General features: G+C 46.5%; 1 protein-coding gene across 2 annotated transcripts in view; it reads left to right on the top strand.

The window, feature by feature from the left end:
• The window catches only part of SHPRH (SNF2 histone linker PHD RING helicase), a 425,259-nt gene that overhangs the window by 274,895 nt on the left and 135,566 nt on the right, over window positions 1-14,798 (top strand). For both annotated transcript variants that reach the window (XM_029594036.1, XM_029594035.1), the window contains one exon: window positions 9,857-9,999. In XM_029594036.1, the coding sequence (XP_029449896.1) occupies window positions 9,857-9,999 (143 nt within the window). The remainder of the gene's footprint in view (window positions 1-9,856; window positions 10,000-14,798) is intronic.

Genomic DNA, 14,798 nt, shown 5'->3' with positions numbered 1-14,798 from the left:
ATACAAAGAACTGGGTTTGACAGCATAAATAAGATAGGTAAGGAGACCAGCGAGCCTAATGTTAGCTGGTGTAAAGATCAGAAATTAATAGTAGGGCAAAAGGTATTAAGATTTAACTACATCGGGATAAATAGGGCGAGCGTACTCTTAAAGGAGTTACCAAAGTCTAAGATCACTGGTGGGAAATCTAATAGGATATTGAGTTAGGAGAAGGCTTGGTTGAACAACCAGGTTTTGAGTCTTTTTTTAAAGGTGATTGGGCATTGTACTAGCCTGAGGTCTGATGGAAGAGAGTTCCAATGCTTAGGGCCGGCAGTGGAGAAAGCTCTTTTACTTAATGATATTTTGATTGGTGGGGCCTGTAGATTGTCTCTATATGCTTGTCTCACCGGTCTGGAGGAGGTGCGAGGTTGAAGTGGGATCCTGAGCTCCAGGGGGGTGATGTTATGAATCGCTTTGTGGATTGATGATAGAACTTTGAACAAAATTCTGAATTTGATTGGGAGCCAGTGCAGGTTCTTTAGAATGGGTGTTATATGGTCTCTTTTGTTGGTTTTGGTTAGAATCCTTGCTGTAGCGTTTTGTAACATCTGTAAAGGTTTTATAGTGTTCGCAGGGAGGCCGAGTAGTAGTGAATTGCAGTAGTCAATTTTAGCGAAAATGATTGCTTGTAAAACTGATCGGAAATCTTGGAAGTGGAGGAGGGGTCTCAACCTTTTTAAAACTTGTAGTTTGAAAAAGCAATCCTTTATGGTGTTATTGATGAAAGTTCTACTGTTCATTTGGTTATCCAAGATGACTCCCAGATTTCTGACTTGGGGGGCTAGGATTAATTGAGAAGCGAGGCTTGAGTTGGATAATGGGCGATTCCCATCTTGGGTGATGAGTAGGTACTCTGTCTTGTTGTGATTGAGAATCAAGTTGAGACTTGTCAGCAGGTTGTTGATGGCTTGTAGGCAGGAATTCCAAAAGCCCAGGGTTTTGTGAAGAGTATCCGTAATTGGAATCAGAATCTGAACGTCGTCAGCTTATAAATAATGGATTAGATTTAGATTTATGAGGAGCTGACAGAGTGGGAGCAAGAATATGTTGAATAAAGTTGGAGATAATGAGGAACCTTGTGGGACTCCCAAAGTGCAGCTGACTGGGTGAGACTCTTCCCTGTTGATCTTGACCTTGTAATGCCTGTTCTGGAGGAAAGATTTGAATCAATTGAGGGCGACGCCTTTGATGCCAATATCAGATAGGCGATCTATTAGTATATTGTGATTGACTGTGTCAAATGCTGCTGTTAGGTCTAGGAGGATCAGTAGACAAGGTTGGTTTTTTTTCAAGGTTCAGGAGGATGGTGTCCGTTAGTGAGATTAGGAGAGCGTCTGTGTTTCGGGATTGGCAGAAACCGAATTGTGACGAAGAGAGTATGTTGTTGTTGTTCAAGAATTCAGAAAGTTGTTTATTTACTATTCTTTCCAAGATTTTAGCAATGAGAGGGAGGTTTGCTATAGGGCGAAAATTGGCCGGGTTTTCTGGAGAGAGATTTGTTTTTTCAGGAGCGGTTTTAGGATGGTGAGTTTGAGTGGGTCAGGAACTAGCCCCTGTGCTAGGGGGCAATTGATAATTTGGGCGATAGGCTTGGAGATGGTTTTAGAGCAAGTGATGAGGAGGTTGGTTGGGATGGCATCCAGAGGATGAGAAGCTGGTTTAAGTTTCTTAAGCACATTTTCGATCTCTTAAAACGGAGGTAGGCTCAAAGTCCTCCAGGCTTGCGATTTGTTGTGACGTAGCAGCGAAGGGAAATGAAGGAATAGGATCTTTGTTTTCCTTCGTAGGGGGCAAGAGGTTAGAGATCTTGTTCTTGAAGTAAGTAGCTAGTTCCGCAGCTTTGCTTGCAGCTTTATCATCATCATATTTCAGGACTTTTCCAATGCGGTGGCTATCAAAAGAAAAGAATATACTCCTATCTGCACTGATGTATATAATCGCAAGATTCGATTTCAGCTCAATACCCTGTAAAGCTTTGTGCTTGCCTTGAGGGAAAAATTTCTTTCTATGAATCAGTAGAGGAAGCCAAATGTGCTCTGCAAACCTTGGGCTCAACTAACTCCACTGAGGATGAAAATGATCGATTAGCTGCTGGGCTTATCAATGTATTATTTCTGTGACACACTGACAAGTTGGTTTAACATAGCTGCAGGTGATATATATATTTTTTTATGCCTTCAATTGATGTTTTATTTGATTTAAGCAGTAGGTGGTAAAATTTGTCATACTTTCCTACAATGTTTTACTTTTGGAAGATCCGCACGTCTCATGGTTTCTTTAACCACACCTGGAGAAACAGTTGGAAATTGTGCAGTAGTGACTGAAAAGTTATTAGTCCAAGTACTTGTTTCCACACATTTTATCGATAAAATATGGTAGTTTAATCCAGATTATATATGATGCCTCATTTAAATATCTATGTAATTTGGTGGCGGTGGCGCTCTGTTTTATGTGGCAATTTAAGATGATTTTGTCACAGTTCATAGTTTTGTTACTTAAGGGCAGTTTGGAGGCAGGTCTGTGGTGAGAGGTTAATGGGTGGAATGGAGGACGAATGTGGGGAAACTTCAAGTTCTGGGGAACTACACAGAGTTAATAATTGTTTCTTACTTTACCTGCTGTTGAGTTCTTCATGGGGCTTTCTCAGTTTTAGAAAAGCTTAGGTTCTGGAGCCATGTCCAATATGAATGTCTGAATGAGCTCTGGGAGGAACTCAACAAAAATGTCTGATTTAAAGTTAATTACCTGAAATGTGGTTGGCTTAGGCATACCCATTAAGAGAGAAAAGGTTCTTAGCCACCTGTGTAAGCTTAAGTGTTCTGTCGCGTTTTTGCAAGAAACGCATTTAAATGAAGACAATGGGTTTACCAAGTTTATTTTGCTTCTGGTACCACCAAAAGTAAAGGAATTGCTATTTTCAAAAATAAAAATGTCTCTGTTTAGTTGGAGAAGTCAATTATAGACGAAGAAGCGAGATATAATATATAACAAAGTGAGCTTTTTACCCAAAAAATGATTCTCTTATCAGTTTACGCACCTAAAGATAAAATTTTAAAAGATGCGTGTGGTTCCAGCGAGCACACATGGATGCGCCAATTTTATAACATGTGCACGCCGATGCGTTTATGTTATAAAATCTGATACCCGCACACACATGTGCACTCAATTTTATATTGGCGCTTAAGGGGGGCATTTTCTTAAACGCACAATGACGCAATTGGAACATCCCCAGTTCCCTTACCCCCTACCTAACCTTCCTCCCTTTTCTCATCTCCTCCTCGAACCCTAAACCCACCCTAACTAAGCTAATTTTTTTTGTTTTTAAACTTAACCTCATCCACAGAGTTCAAATAAGTTGCACGCACAAAATGGTGCTGTCCCGGCAGACCCCAACCCTTTTTGTTCTGCTGGCACTTCTACGCATACTGGCAGATAACGCGCATGACCGGGCTGTTCTGAAATGTTCGACCTGCAAATGCATATGATCTTGGGGTTTTTTTAGCTCTTTGATTTCTCAAGTGCTCCCATTAAGTGAATTTCCTATAATTTTGGGTGGAGATTTGAACTGTATTGTGGACCCTGGAATGGATGGATTATCAGTGCAGAGGGGTGAATTTACAAATCCCAATAAAGGTGTACCTTTTCTATGTTCACATTTGGTTCTTCTTGATCTGTGGAGAATTTTAAATTCTATCTCCAAAGATTACACTCACCAACAGGCCGATTCAGTAAAGTCCGCGCGATACAGTATTTAAATGAGGCCCGGCAGCGGCGGCTGTCAGCAGGTTTGACAGCCGACGCTCAATTTTGCCGGCGTTGGTTCTCGAGCCCGCTGACAGCCTCGGGCTCGGAAACTGGACGCCGGCAAAATTGAGCGTCCGGTTTTCGACCCGACAGCCGCCGGCCAACTTCAAATTAATTTTTTTATTTTTTTTATTTTTTACTTTTACTCTTCGGGACCTCCGACTTAATATCGCCATGATATTAAGTCGGAGGGTGCGCAGAAAAGCAGTTTTTACTGCTTTTCTGTGCACTTTCCCGGTGCCCGAAGAAATTAGCGCCTACCTTTGGGTAGGCGCTAATTTCTGAAAGAAAAATGTGCGGCTTGACTGCACATTTTACTTACTGAATCGCGCGGGAATACCTAATAGGGCCATCAACATGCATTTGCGCTATTAGGTTCGGCAGGTTGGACGCACGTTTTCCGCCCCTTACTGAATAAGGGGTAAGGGAAAACGCGCGTCCAATGGCAGGTTAACAGTGCGCTCCGTCGGAGCGCACTGTACTGTATCGGCCCGCAACTTAGGTCACACAGTACTTGCACTCATATCGATTACATTTTATGTTCAGAGATATTGTTTAGTAGAATTAATATATCCAAAATTGAGAATATGGTTATATCAAACCGTAGTCCAGTTTCATTCTTAATGTCTGGAGGTGGGGAAACTTCTCTGCCTTCTTTGTGGAAGACGCCTCCGTCCTTGACTTTAGACAAGGAATTACCTGAATTTTTGAAAACATGCTAACAGGAATATGAATATCATAATGCTATTCATAAAGACAATCCAATCTTATACTGGGAAGCGGGGAAAGCTGTAATGAGAGGAAACATTATCAGATATCTGATTAGGAAAAAACAACAGATGAATGCAGATATTTTGACTTTAGATAAACAGGTTAGGAGCAAAAAGTTGCTCTGGTTACGAACATATTCTACCCTCCATAAAAAGCAATATCTGCTTGCCAACATAAAGTAAATGATTTGCTTCACTGCAAGGCTGGATAGTCTTTTCAATCTCTTCAACATAAATTTTATTTTTATGGTAATAAAGCCAACAGGATGTTGTCAAATCTTATTAAGGTTCAACAAGGATCCTGGTATATTGGAGGATTAAAAATCAAGGAGGACATATACTTTCCTCCCCTAAAGATATTTGCTCAGTATTCAGAGATTTTTATGCCACATTATATGCAGCTGATCAGGAAACTTTCCCTGTAGAGAGGAATTCATGAAAAATGTTCACCTTCCTCACATTACTGAGCTGGAAGCCCATAGGTTAAATGCCCATTTACCACTATGGAAATATTGCAAGTTATACGTGATTTGAAATGTTATAAAGCTCCAGCTCCCAATGGATTAGATACCAATTACTATAATTCTCTCAAAGATTTATTTGTGGAAGACATGTGGGCTTTGTTTGAGAATATGGTAAATAGGATTTCTATAAATTATAAGAAAGACTCCAAGCTTATTTCTGAACCAACGAAGATCACAACAAATAATAGATTATATGTCAGTTTCTCTTGAAATTACTTCTAATAGTAAGATAATCGGTACCGAATTCAAACTATGCAATATTCATACAAGTGATTTGTTGACCCTCATAACATCCCGCGGTCTCTTTGGGCATCTCTGCTCTTTGTCAAGCCGCAATTGGGATCATCTTTAATCATAGGTCATAGATTCACTTGTGTGTAAAACACTTTTTGTTCTTTTTTGTTTTGCTAATTTTTCTTAATTTTCATTTAAATAAAATATTCCTTGAGTGAATTAGCTCAAGAATACTTCCCTTTCGGGGATGAACGGAGCACAGTCCATGGAGGGCGCTACCCTTCCAACGAGATCAGAGTGCAGTTGATCTCATTGGAAGGGTAGCGCCCTCCATGGACTGTGCTCCGTTCATCCCCGAAAGGGAAGTATTCTTGAGCTAATTTACTCAAGGAATATTTTATTTAAATGAAAATTAAGAAAAATTAGCAAAACAAAAAAGAACAAAAAGTGTTTTACACTTTACAATAAAATCGGGAGTACATGTGTGCACGTGCTTCTTTTAAAATCTACCCCAAAGAGCTCAAGCTAAAGACCAAGACAGCAAAATTACAGTCAAGGCCCCATGTTCAAAGAGTGCACTTTAAGAGGAAAGGCAAAGGGCCAGACCAGCAATTTGTGAGTAAAGGCCACACACACTGCGTGTTCAAAAAGTGCACTCTAAGAATAGAGCCAAAGCCCCCAGCCAGCACAGCTCAGCATGTAGTCAGCAGGACCAACATTAAATAGTAAAACATGCAGGAGAACGAGCAAACAGTTCAGCGTGTAAGCAGCAGCAGAACAAGCAAAATGTTCACCATGTTTGCAGCTGGAGTCATAATGCAGACAGAGCCATCAGCATTGCAGGAGCAGAAAACAGAGAAACTTGGAGGCAGGAGGCCCAGCACAACAAGGAGCAACTTGGAGGCAAGAAGCCTAGGGTGAAAAGGAACAGTTTGGAGCCAGCACTTGCAGGAGATGAGAAGAGATGACATCCCGCAGCATGGAGAGAGGCAGTTTCTTCCATCCAGACAGCACAGCAACTCTGTGAAGAGCACATGGCCTTTCCTTGAAAAGAGAGCCCTTTGCTCATGAACGCCCCTTTCCAGTTGGGGGGGGGGGCATTTTTTGGCTTGCCGACCCCTCCGCCATTGAGATTCTGCTAGACTGCTCTAGGGTATCGATCCCAGTGATGTGGCAGGTGACTCGATGGAAATTCTGGCATTTGCTGCAGGATCTGGGCCATAACATTTGTGAGATTATTGATTGCTGCAACGATGGTGTTGGCGCTTTGAGTATTGGTTGCCATGGCTTGCTGGAGGATACGGTTTTGTCATTGACCTGTTCTGTGGAGGTTCCATATTTTGGCACGCAACAACCGGACAACAGAAGATGTGACGCCTTCTGGTGCTGTTCGTCGTGATGGTGGCGGTATGGGGGATGCTGGCGGGGACCCTGCTGGAGCAGGTGTGGGGCTGCTGGCAGAGATGTAGATGGAGCAGGTGTAGGGGCTACTGGCGGGAGCCCTGCTGGAGGGGGTATGGGTGCTGGCGGTGCTTGGGGCAAGGGTGCTGATATTGTAGATCAGGGTGATGAGGGACTGAGAAGCTGCAGTATTGGCATAACTGGGCTGGTGTGTGATTCGCATGGGGTGCTGGTTGGGAGCTGCTCCTGTGAATGTTGCCAGTCTATGAGAGCTTGCAAATCCAGGTCTACATTTAGGGAACTTCGTGATGATGGAGAGTTCTTGCTAAACAGGCCCTGTGATTCCTGTGCCTCCTGCTGCTCCTCCTCCAGCTTTACTTGTGTCTCGACATCCATTAGTAAAGGCCTCTGCAGGAAGGGGATTGGTCAGCTGGTCCCTCATCCCTGGGCGTTCATGGCTGGGACCTGCACATTCCTGCTCAAGAGCTTTGGAAATAGAGAAGGGCCAAAAATACATAAGTACATATGCTACCGTTTGAAAACAATTTTTTTTGCCATCAGAGGTGCACTTTGTTTACTTACAGTGCCTGATTCAGTAAAGCATTTTTCTCATTCTGTGTGTATGGGAAAAACTTTCATGAATGAAGGCCAAAGTTTGCCTCTAATGGCAATGTCTGAGGCTTTTTTTACTAAACGCTTTTTGCCATTCTTCTGTAATGGGAAAAACATGTAGTAAAAGACCCTCTGTGTGTACACAGGTTTCTGACTGCCCATTTATGGCTGATTTGAACTTACCAGCAGCAGCTCGTGTGGTGTCTAGCCGCTGTTCCATGCCCTCGAAGATATCTGGTCCCAGCCTTTCTATGAGTTGCCGCCCCATATCGGTGACCACGATTGGACAGGGTGCTCCTCCTCCAGTCTGCCGCATATATTTTGACTGCTCTGCTGCTTTTTCCTTCAGCCGGGTCTTGATGTCTGTGTACCAGTGCGCAACCTGCTCCACTGAATGCTGCTGTGCTGGGTGATGACCTGGGCAATGCTCCTCCAAATTTGGCCTTTAGCTGCTTTAGAGGTCTTTGCTGCTCTGTTACCAAAAAGACTGGCGTAGTTCTGCAGGACCCCAGCAATCAGAAGCTCGTTCTCTGCCCCACTGAATCCTATTGCACGCAGTCTCTGCCGAACAGCTGGCTGACTGGCTGAAGGGGGTACCACTTCCTCTCCTAGAGAGGAAGTGGTACCCTCCCTGCCCTCACTCTCCGGCCCACTGTCCTTTCCCATCCCTTCCTACCCCCCCCCCCTCCCCACCTGATCTGCACTACCAACTCCTTCCCACTTGCCCTCTCTGAGAAACCCTATGTACTCCTCCCACCTGTCTCTCCTGCCTAGCCCCTTCCCCCACCCCCACCCCTACCCCCCTATCCCTTCCGTCCTGTCTGTCTCTACTTCTCCCCTGTCCCTACTCCTACTACTCCTACTCTCTGGGCACTCCTGCCCTCCTTCGCCCGCTCCCTCTGTCCTCCTCCCCCTGCTATCCTCACTCCTTTTCTGTTCCCAGGCCTTTCACCCTCCATTCTCTCCTCCGCACACTCTGCTCCTTGTACCTCCTCCACTTCTCACACTCCTTCTCCACTCCTCCTCCACTTCTCACACTCCTCCTCACACTCCTCCACTCCTCCTCCATTCCTTCTCCACACCACAGATGACAGACAGGACTTACACTTTCTTTCACTCCAACAAATATCACAAAAGACCATGGAAAAAATAAACAAAGGAGAACAAGTGACAGCACAATTTAATCAGAAATCACAAAAAAACTACCTCCAAACTCCGCAAGACCACTAACCTCCTCTCCTCTCACTCCAACACCTGACACTCCCTCAAAGAAGGAGAGACGGGGAATGGCTATTTATAATCTGTAGAAAATATTGCGTTGTGCGATAACATACTGCGGCGTGCGTTAATACCTTCTGCAATGCCGAAATCCAGCGATTTGCATGAACACGCCCATTTTTCATATTGCATGCATTAAGCATGCAAAATTACAGCATTTTGTTGAATCTAGGTGTCAGAGTTTCCCAGCCAGTGTGCCAACAGAACTGATCAGGTGTGCCATGGAAATCATCCATTCAAATCTAGACTAGCACCTGGGTTCTGCTCTCAGCACCTTGCAGCAACAAGAAACACCAGAGGTGGCTCTTAAGCACATAGAAACTCCTTTTTTGAGATTATGTGTAAGCATGCATGCCTCCTTTTCCTAACTACAGTATGAGCCCAGGAGTGTTGTAATTAATGGGTTGCATGCAGGGCATAGATAGCCGAGCCCTGCTATATGCAGAGTATTCAGCACTTCCTCATCTTCCTTTTCCTGAGCATCCTCCAGTTCTTCTAGCCTCTATCTTATCCCTAGGCTGAGTGAGACAGGGATGCATTCTGAGTGTTGGGAGCAGCAGCAGTGGAGGAGTTCTGGCAGCCAAGGTAACTAACCAAGCCAGCTGACTACATTACATGGAGTTATTTATTTTCTTTCCCTTATATATAGAGGGAGCTGGTCCACTGTGACAGGTTCACGAGTGTCTTTATTCCCTCTCCCTTTGTTTTAAAAATGAAAAGAGAGACTGGTGGCTCTTTCAGTGCTTTCCTAGTTCTTCTTTTGGCCATACAAGCCCTCTCTATGTCTGCACTGCCTGCTACTTGGAGGCTGGTATGCCACACAACATTTTTGTTAATATGGGTATGCCTTAAGCTTGAAAAGATTGGAAAACACTGTCCTAACTAAATCTTTTTATACATTCAGCTAATACACAGTAAAGATGCATGAGGAATTAGAGTAATTTTCTCTGGGATGGATACTAGTAAACAGTAACTGTTAGGGTCACCAAAGGGGTGTGAGGAGAAGGTAGCATATCACTTAATAAATTGCTCACTTCTAACTATTTTGGGGCCCAGAATATTTCTTTTGCTGTGGTGCCTATTCTATTGTCTGCTGGTGTTAGCTCCTGAAAAAACTTAAACTCTAGACGAAGAACCTGTCTATTTACTGTTCTTATAGTGCAATGTTTTTTTGTTTGTATCTATAAACAGGTGCATTCTTGTTCCCCTTGGTGGATGGACACAATCCAGCAAGCAATACAGCATGCCATCAACGAGGAACTTGTCACGCGTGTGCAAAACGAGCTCTCCAGCCGTTACAAGGAACAGTCGCATACACTCTCTATGGCAGACAAGTAAGAAAGCAGCAGCCAAATGGCATTGGCACTTCAGTGAAAGGGCTGCTTCAGGCAGTATCTCTGCTGGTACCAGCAGTTGCATTCCATATTCATTATCAACTTCTTAGGCCATAATTTAAACTTTTAATAATGAGCACCATTCAAACAGCTGAAAGTCAGGATAGATGGTATGGATTGTCCTAATTAGGCTTTTATTGTTCAAGTTCATCTGGGACAGGAATATCGTTGAAAAAAGCCAAAATCGGCTGTCCCTGGAGAGAAATATTTTGTCTGGATGCCCTTCATAGAGCTCTTGGATTTTAGAGTATTCTGTGCAAAAATGTAGTTTCCTAGCATGTATACAGATTGGCTCAGGACCAATATTTATACTCCCCTGCCAGCAGATGGAGACAGAGCAAGCTAACGTCACAGTATATATAGCCTGTAGTGACCCAGCCTGCCAGTATTCTCCATCTCCAGCAGATGGTGCATGTGCATCTCCCTATGGGGATTGCTTTGAGCCTTTTGGAAGGAGAAATTTGAAATTTAGGAAAAGTAAGCCTCACTCTCCTGCGGTGATACCTAAAGGTCCCTCCCCCAGTTGAGAATTCCTGAGGTGATTTCCGTAGTCCCTCAGAGGTGTGTCTTGGTTTGGTAGCTGGGTTTCCCGGCGTGGACTTAGCTGCTAGTTCAGCTGAAAGGCTGCGGATGCAGGAGGCTGAGCGTGGCAGTGAAGGCAGATGCCCACTCCCCCCGCAGCCAGAGACCGTCTCTGTAGTCAGCCGGTAAGCGCTGAGCTCATGTAAGTTTAAAAAAAAAATGTTTACCTTTAAATCAGAGACAGTTAGAGGGGTTTCAGGACTTCCTCCTGCTCGGCTCGCCAAACCGATGTTCGTTCCCACTCCCATTGGGGTTGGGAACTGGGCAGCCTGGCGGGTTGAGCAGCCCCCAGGGCACTAGGCCCTGTACTTATGCTTTTTTATTGCTCACCATGTGGTAAACCGTGGCGGCATTTTTTTTGCATGCTCTGCTGCCCTCTACAGGCCATCAGTGTGCGCAGTGCATCAATTCTGTGCACCCATTGTGTGCTCTGTTTTTGGGCACGCTTTTTACGTGCACAAATTTTTCACTGTTCACATGCTTAGCTTAGCGCACACATTGTGCATGTGCCTTGCCATACTTTCTTCTAGGTGCTTATTTTTTGTGTGCATTCCCCTTTTGAGTGAGAGCCATTCAAACGTAAGTTTCCTGTACGTACCCGGATCAGTCCAGACTCCTGGGTTTTGCTCCCCCTCTAGCAGATGGAGACAGAAGTTTATCAAATAAAACTCTGTCTTATCTAGGCTGGTGCCACCTACAGTCTGGCAGTTTTCTTCTGTCTCCTAGCAGGTGGAGGAGGTGCAAAACCTACAGTCTGTGCGGAGGCCTAGTTTTTCAGTTCTAGATAGTATTGTAGCTGGAAAAAAAAAAAGAAAGATAAAGTTAGAATAAGGTATAGGACCACAGTGGTTTGCCTGCAGGTCCAGTCTCCCATCTCCCAGGGGGTTGTGAGGTCCTTAGGGGACCATCCTCCCTGCTTTCCGAGGCCGCTGAGGTGTGGGGTGCTTTACCCTCCTGCCAGCTTGACTTCGTGACTGGGGGTGATACCGGGGAGCCTGGCTCACTCCCCCAAGTTGGTCCAGGACCTGAAGGCTATTGGGCGAGTATATTTAAAAAAAAAAAAAGAGTTAAAATAATTTTTTGGTGTGTTTTGTCGAGGTTTGATTCTCCTTCCCTTCTGGTTGCATTCAGGGTGCTTGCATGCCGTTTTCGCCGCTTTTCGAGTGATTTTCGGGGCCGTTTTTAGCTGCAACATTCCGTGTCGGGCCGCTTGTAGGGCCTGCGGCGTCGAGCAGGCGCAACTGTTCCGGGACAATTTGTGTTCCAATTGCCTCTCCAGAGGTGAGGGAGTCTCTGCGGCCCCGGGCAGGGTCTTGGTGAGGGTCCAAACGGTGACCGGAGCATTTGGGGACTTACAGTTTTCAGGTGCCGACCCGTTCCCGCGGGCGTCATTTTGGGTTCAATAGGGTCAACTTCGGCGGGAGCGGCCACCATTTTGGCCCCGCTGGTATCTGCGGCTGCCAAGGCACCGGCGGCGTGGGGGGAGGACGACCCCCCCCCCCCACCGCGATTGTCACCACAACGCAGAGTCCCTGAGGGGGACGGACCTGCGAGACCCGGCTGCGCTGCCATTCCAGAGGTCCCTGAGGGGGATCAGACTGATTTATCTTCAGACTCTTCTTTTTCATCTGATTTTGTGTTGCTTATGCATAAAGCCTTCAAGGCCTGCAAAGCAGGCAGGAAAAGAGCACACGGACCGGACCCCCCCACTAGGGTCTGGGATACGGGCCAAGCCCGCTCAGGACCCGGATCTCATGGAGGGGCCACGCCCTTTCAGATTGCGGACCCCTCTGGTGGATCCAGATTCCTCGGAGGATCCGGAGGACCAGCCAGAGGATCAGGACCTGCTGTCCCAACCCCCGAGGGGAGTTGAAGGGGGATGGTGACCAGCTGTCCGGAAATCTGAGAGGTGCCCATGGGGCAGACGGTGATGACCGAAGGTGGTCCGTCTCTTTCGACGGGACGAACTGGGTTCCCTCATCCCAGCAATACTCGGGGAATTAGGGACACAGCTGCATCAGGAAGAGTCCAGGTTTAAGGTTACGGACCCGGTGGTGTTGAGCCTGAGGGTTCCTCCCTCAGCTTTTCCCTTTCATTTTTCAGCGACGGATTTGGTCTTCAAGGAATGGAATACCCCAAACTTAGGCCTCAAGATGGCTAAAATGATGGACAAGCTCTATCCCCTGTCAGAGGAGGCCTTGGAGCTGCTAAGGGTCCCTAAGGTAGATTCGGCTGTGGTGGCTGTCACCAAGAAGACCAGCATTCCGATTACCGGGGGGACGGCTCTTAAAGATTTGCAGGACCGTAAGCTGGAGATCCAGCTTAAGAAGATATTCGAGGTCTCTGCGCTAGGGATTCGTGCAGCTATCTGCAGTAATTTCTCCTTGCAAGCAGGGCTTCATTGGGTGCCACAGCTACAAGCCAACGACTCGCTTTCCCCAGAGGAAGCACGCCAGGCAGGATGTCTGTAAGCGGTGATTGCTTACAGTGCGGATGCCTTTTATGATTTGCTTCGCACATCGGCCAGATCCATGGTGTTGGCAGTTTCAGCACGGCGCTTGTTATGGCTCCGCCATTGGGCAGCGGATATGTCCTCTAAATCACGGCTGGGTTCGTTGCCGTTTAAGGGCAAGTTGCTGTTTGGAAAGGAAATGGAGGATCTGATTGAGTCCCTAGGCGAGAGCAAGGTGCATTGTTTGCCAGAGGACAGATCAAAGTCAAGAGTGCTCTGTCTTCCTGTTCACGATATAGGGGAGGTCGGAGGCCTCGAACTTCTCAGGGGTCAGTTTCCTCCTTCCGCCATAGTGCCAACAGGCAACAGACGTACTCTCAGTCCTTTCGCAGGGTGGAAAGCCCTCACAATGATGTGCGGCTGGTCCATTCCTCAGTACCAGTGGTCGGAGGCAGGTTGTCTAGGTTTTACGAGGAGTGGACCAGAATCACATCGGATCAGTGGGTACTAGATGTGATAAGACACGGTTATGTGTTAGATTTTGTATGTCAGCCTCGCCAGTGCTTCCTGGTCTCGCCCTGCGGTTTTGCAGCCAAACGCCGGGCGGTAAGAGAGACTCTGAGACGTCTTCGCGATCTCGGCGCGATTGTTCTGGTCCTGCCGCCCGAACTTCGCAGGGGCCGTTAATCCATTTACTTCGTGGTACCAAAAAAAGAAGGAACCTTTCATCCCATTCTCGACCTAAAAAGGGTCAACAGGTGTCTGCGAATACCTCGTTTTCATATGGAGACCCTGCGGTCCGTGATTGCTTCGGTGCGACGGGGAATTTCTCGCGTCCCTGGACCTCACGGAAGCGTACCTTCACATCGGATTCCGGGCCGATCACCAGCGATTTCTAAGGTTCTCCGTGTTGGGTCAACATTACCAGTTTCAGGCACTGCCGTTCGGCCTTGCCACCGAGCCTTGGACTTTCACGAAGATTATGGTGGTGGTAGCAGCGCAGCTCCGCAGAGAAGGTTTTTTTGGTGCACCCGTACCTGGACAATTGGCTGATTCGCGCAAAATCGGAGTTGCTCTGTCAGGAAGCAATTCGCCGGGTGCTTCAATTGTTGCGAAGTCTCGGCTGGGTAGTCAATGCGTCCAAAAGCCGGCTGGTGCCTTCTCAGTCTCTGGAGTTTTTGGGAGCTTTATTCGACACTCGTCGGGGAACGGTGTCTCTCTCAGTGGAACGCATGTACAAGTTACAGGGTCAGGTGCGATACTTGTTATCCAAGCGAGTTCCGATAGCCTGGGATTATCTTCAGGTGTTGGAGTCAATGACTTCGACATTGGAATTGGTTCCCTGGGCTTTCGCTCATATGCAGCCGTTACAGTCAGCGTTGCTTTCCCGATGGAACCCGGTGTCAGAACAATTTCATTTTCCTTTACCTTACGGGTTCAGCTCGGTCCAGCCTGGACTGGTGATTGTTTCAGAGCAACTTACGCTGTGGAGTACCGTTAATAGTTCCGGCCTGGACAGTGGTCACTACGGATGCCAGCTTGTCCATTGGGGAGCGGTTTGTCTGCGGAAGTCGGTGCAGGGGCAATGGTCCCCACAGGAAGCTCGTTGGTCCATCAATCGTCTGGAGTCCGAGCAGTTCTATTGGCGCTGCAGGCTTTTCTTCCGCTTCTCCGAGACAAGTCGATCAGAGTTCTGTCAGACAAT

The sequence above is a fragment of the Rhinatrema bivittatum genome, chromosome 3 (assembly GCF_901001135.1).
Source record: "Rhinatrema bivittatum chromosome 3, aRhiBiv1.1, whole genome shotgun sequence".
NCBI lineage: Eukaryota > Metazoa > Chordata > Amphibia > Gymnophiona > Rhinatrematidae > Rhinatrema > Rhinatrema bivittatum.
Note: the sequence above shows the minus strand (reverse complement) of the source record. Positions and strands in the feature narration are given on the sequence as shown.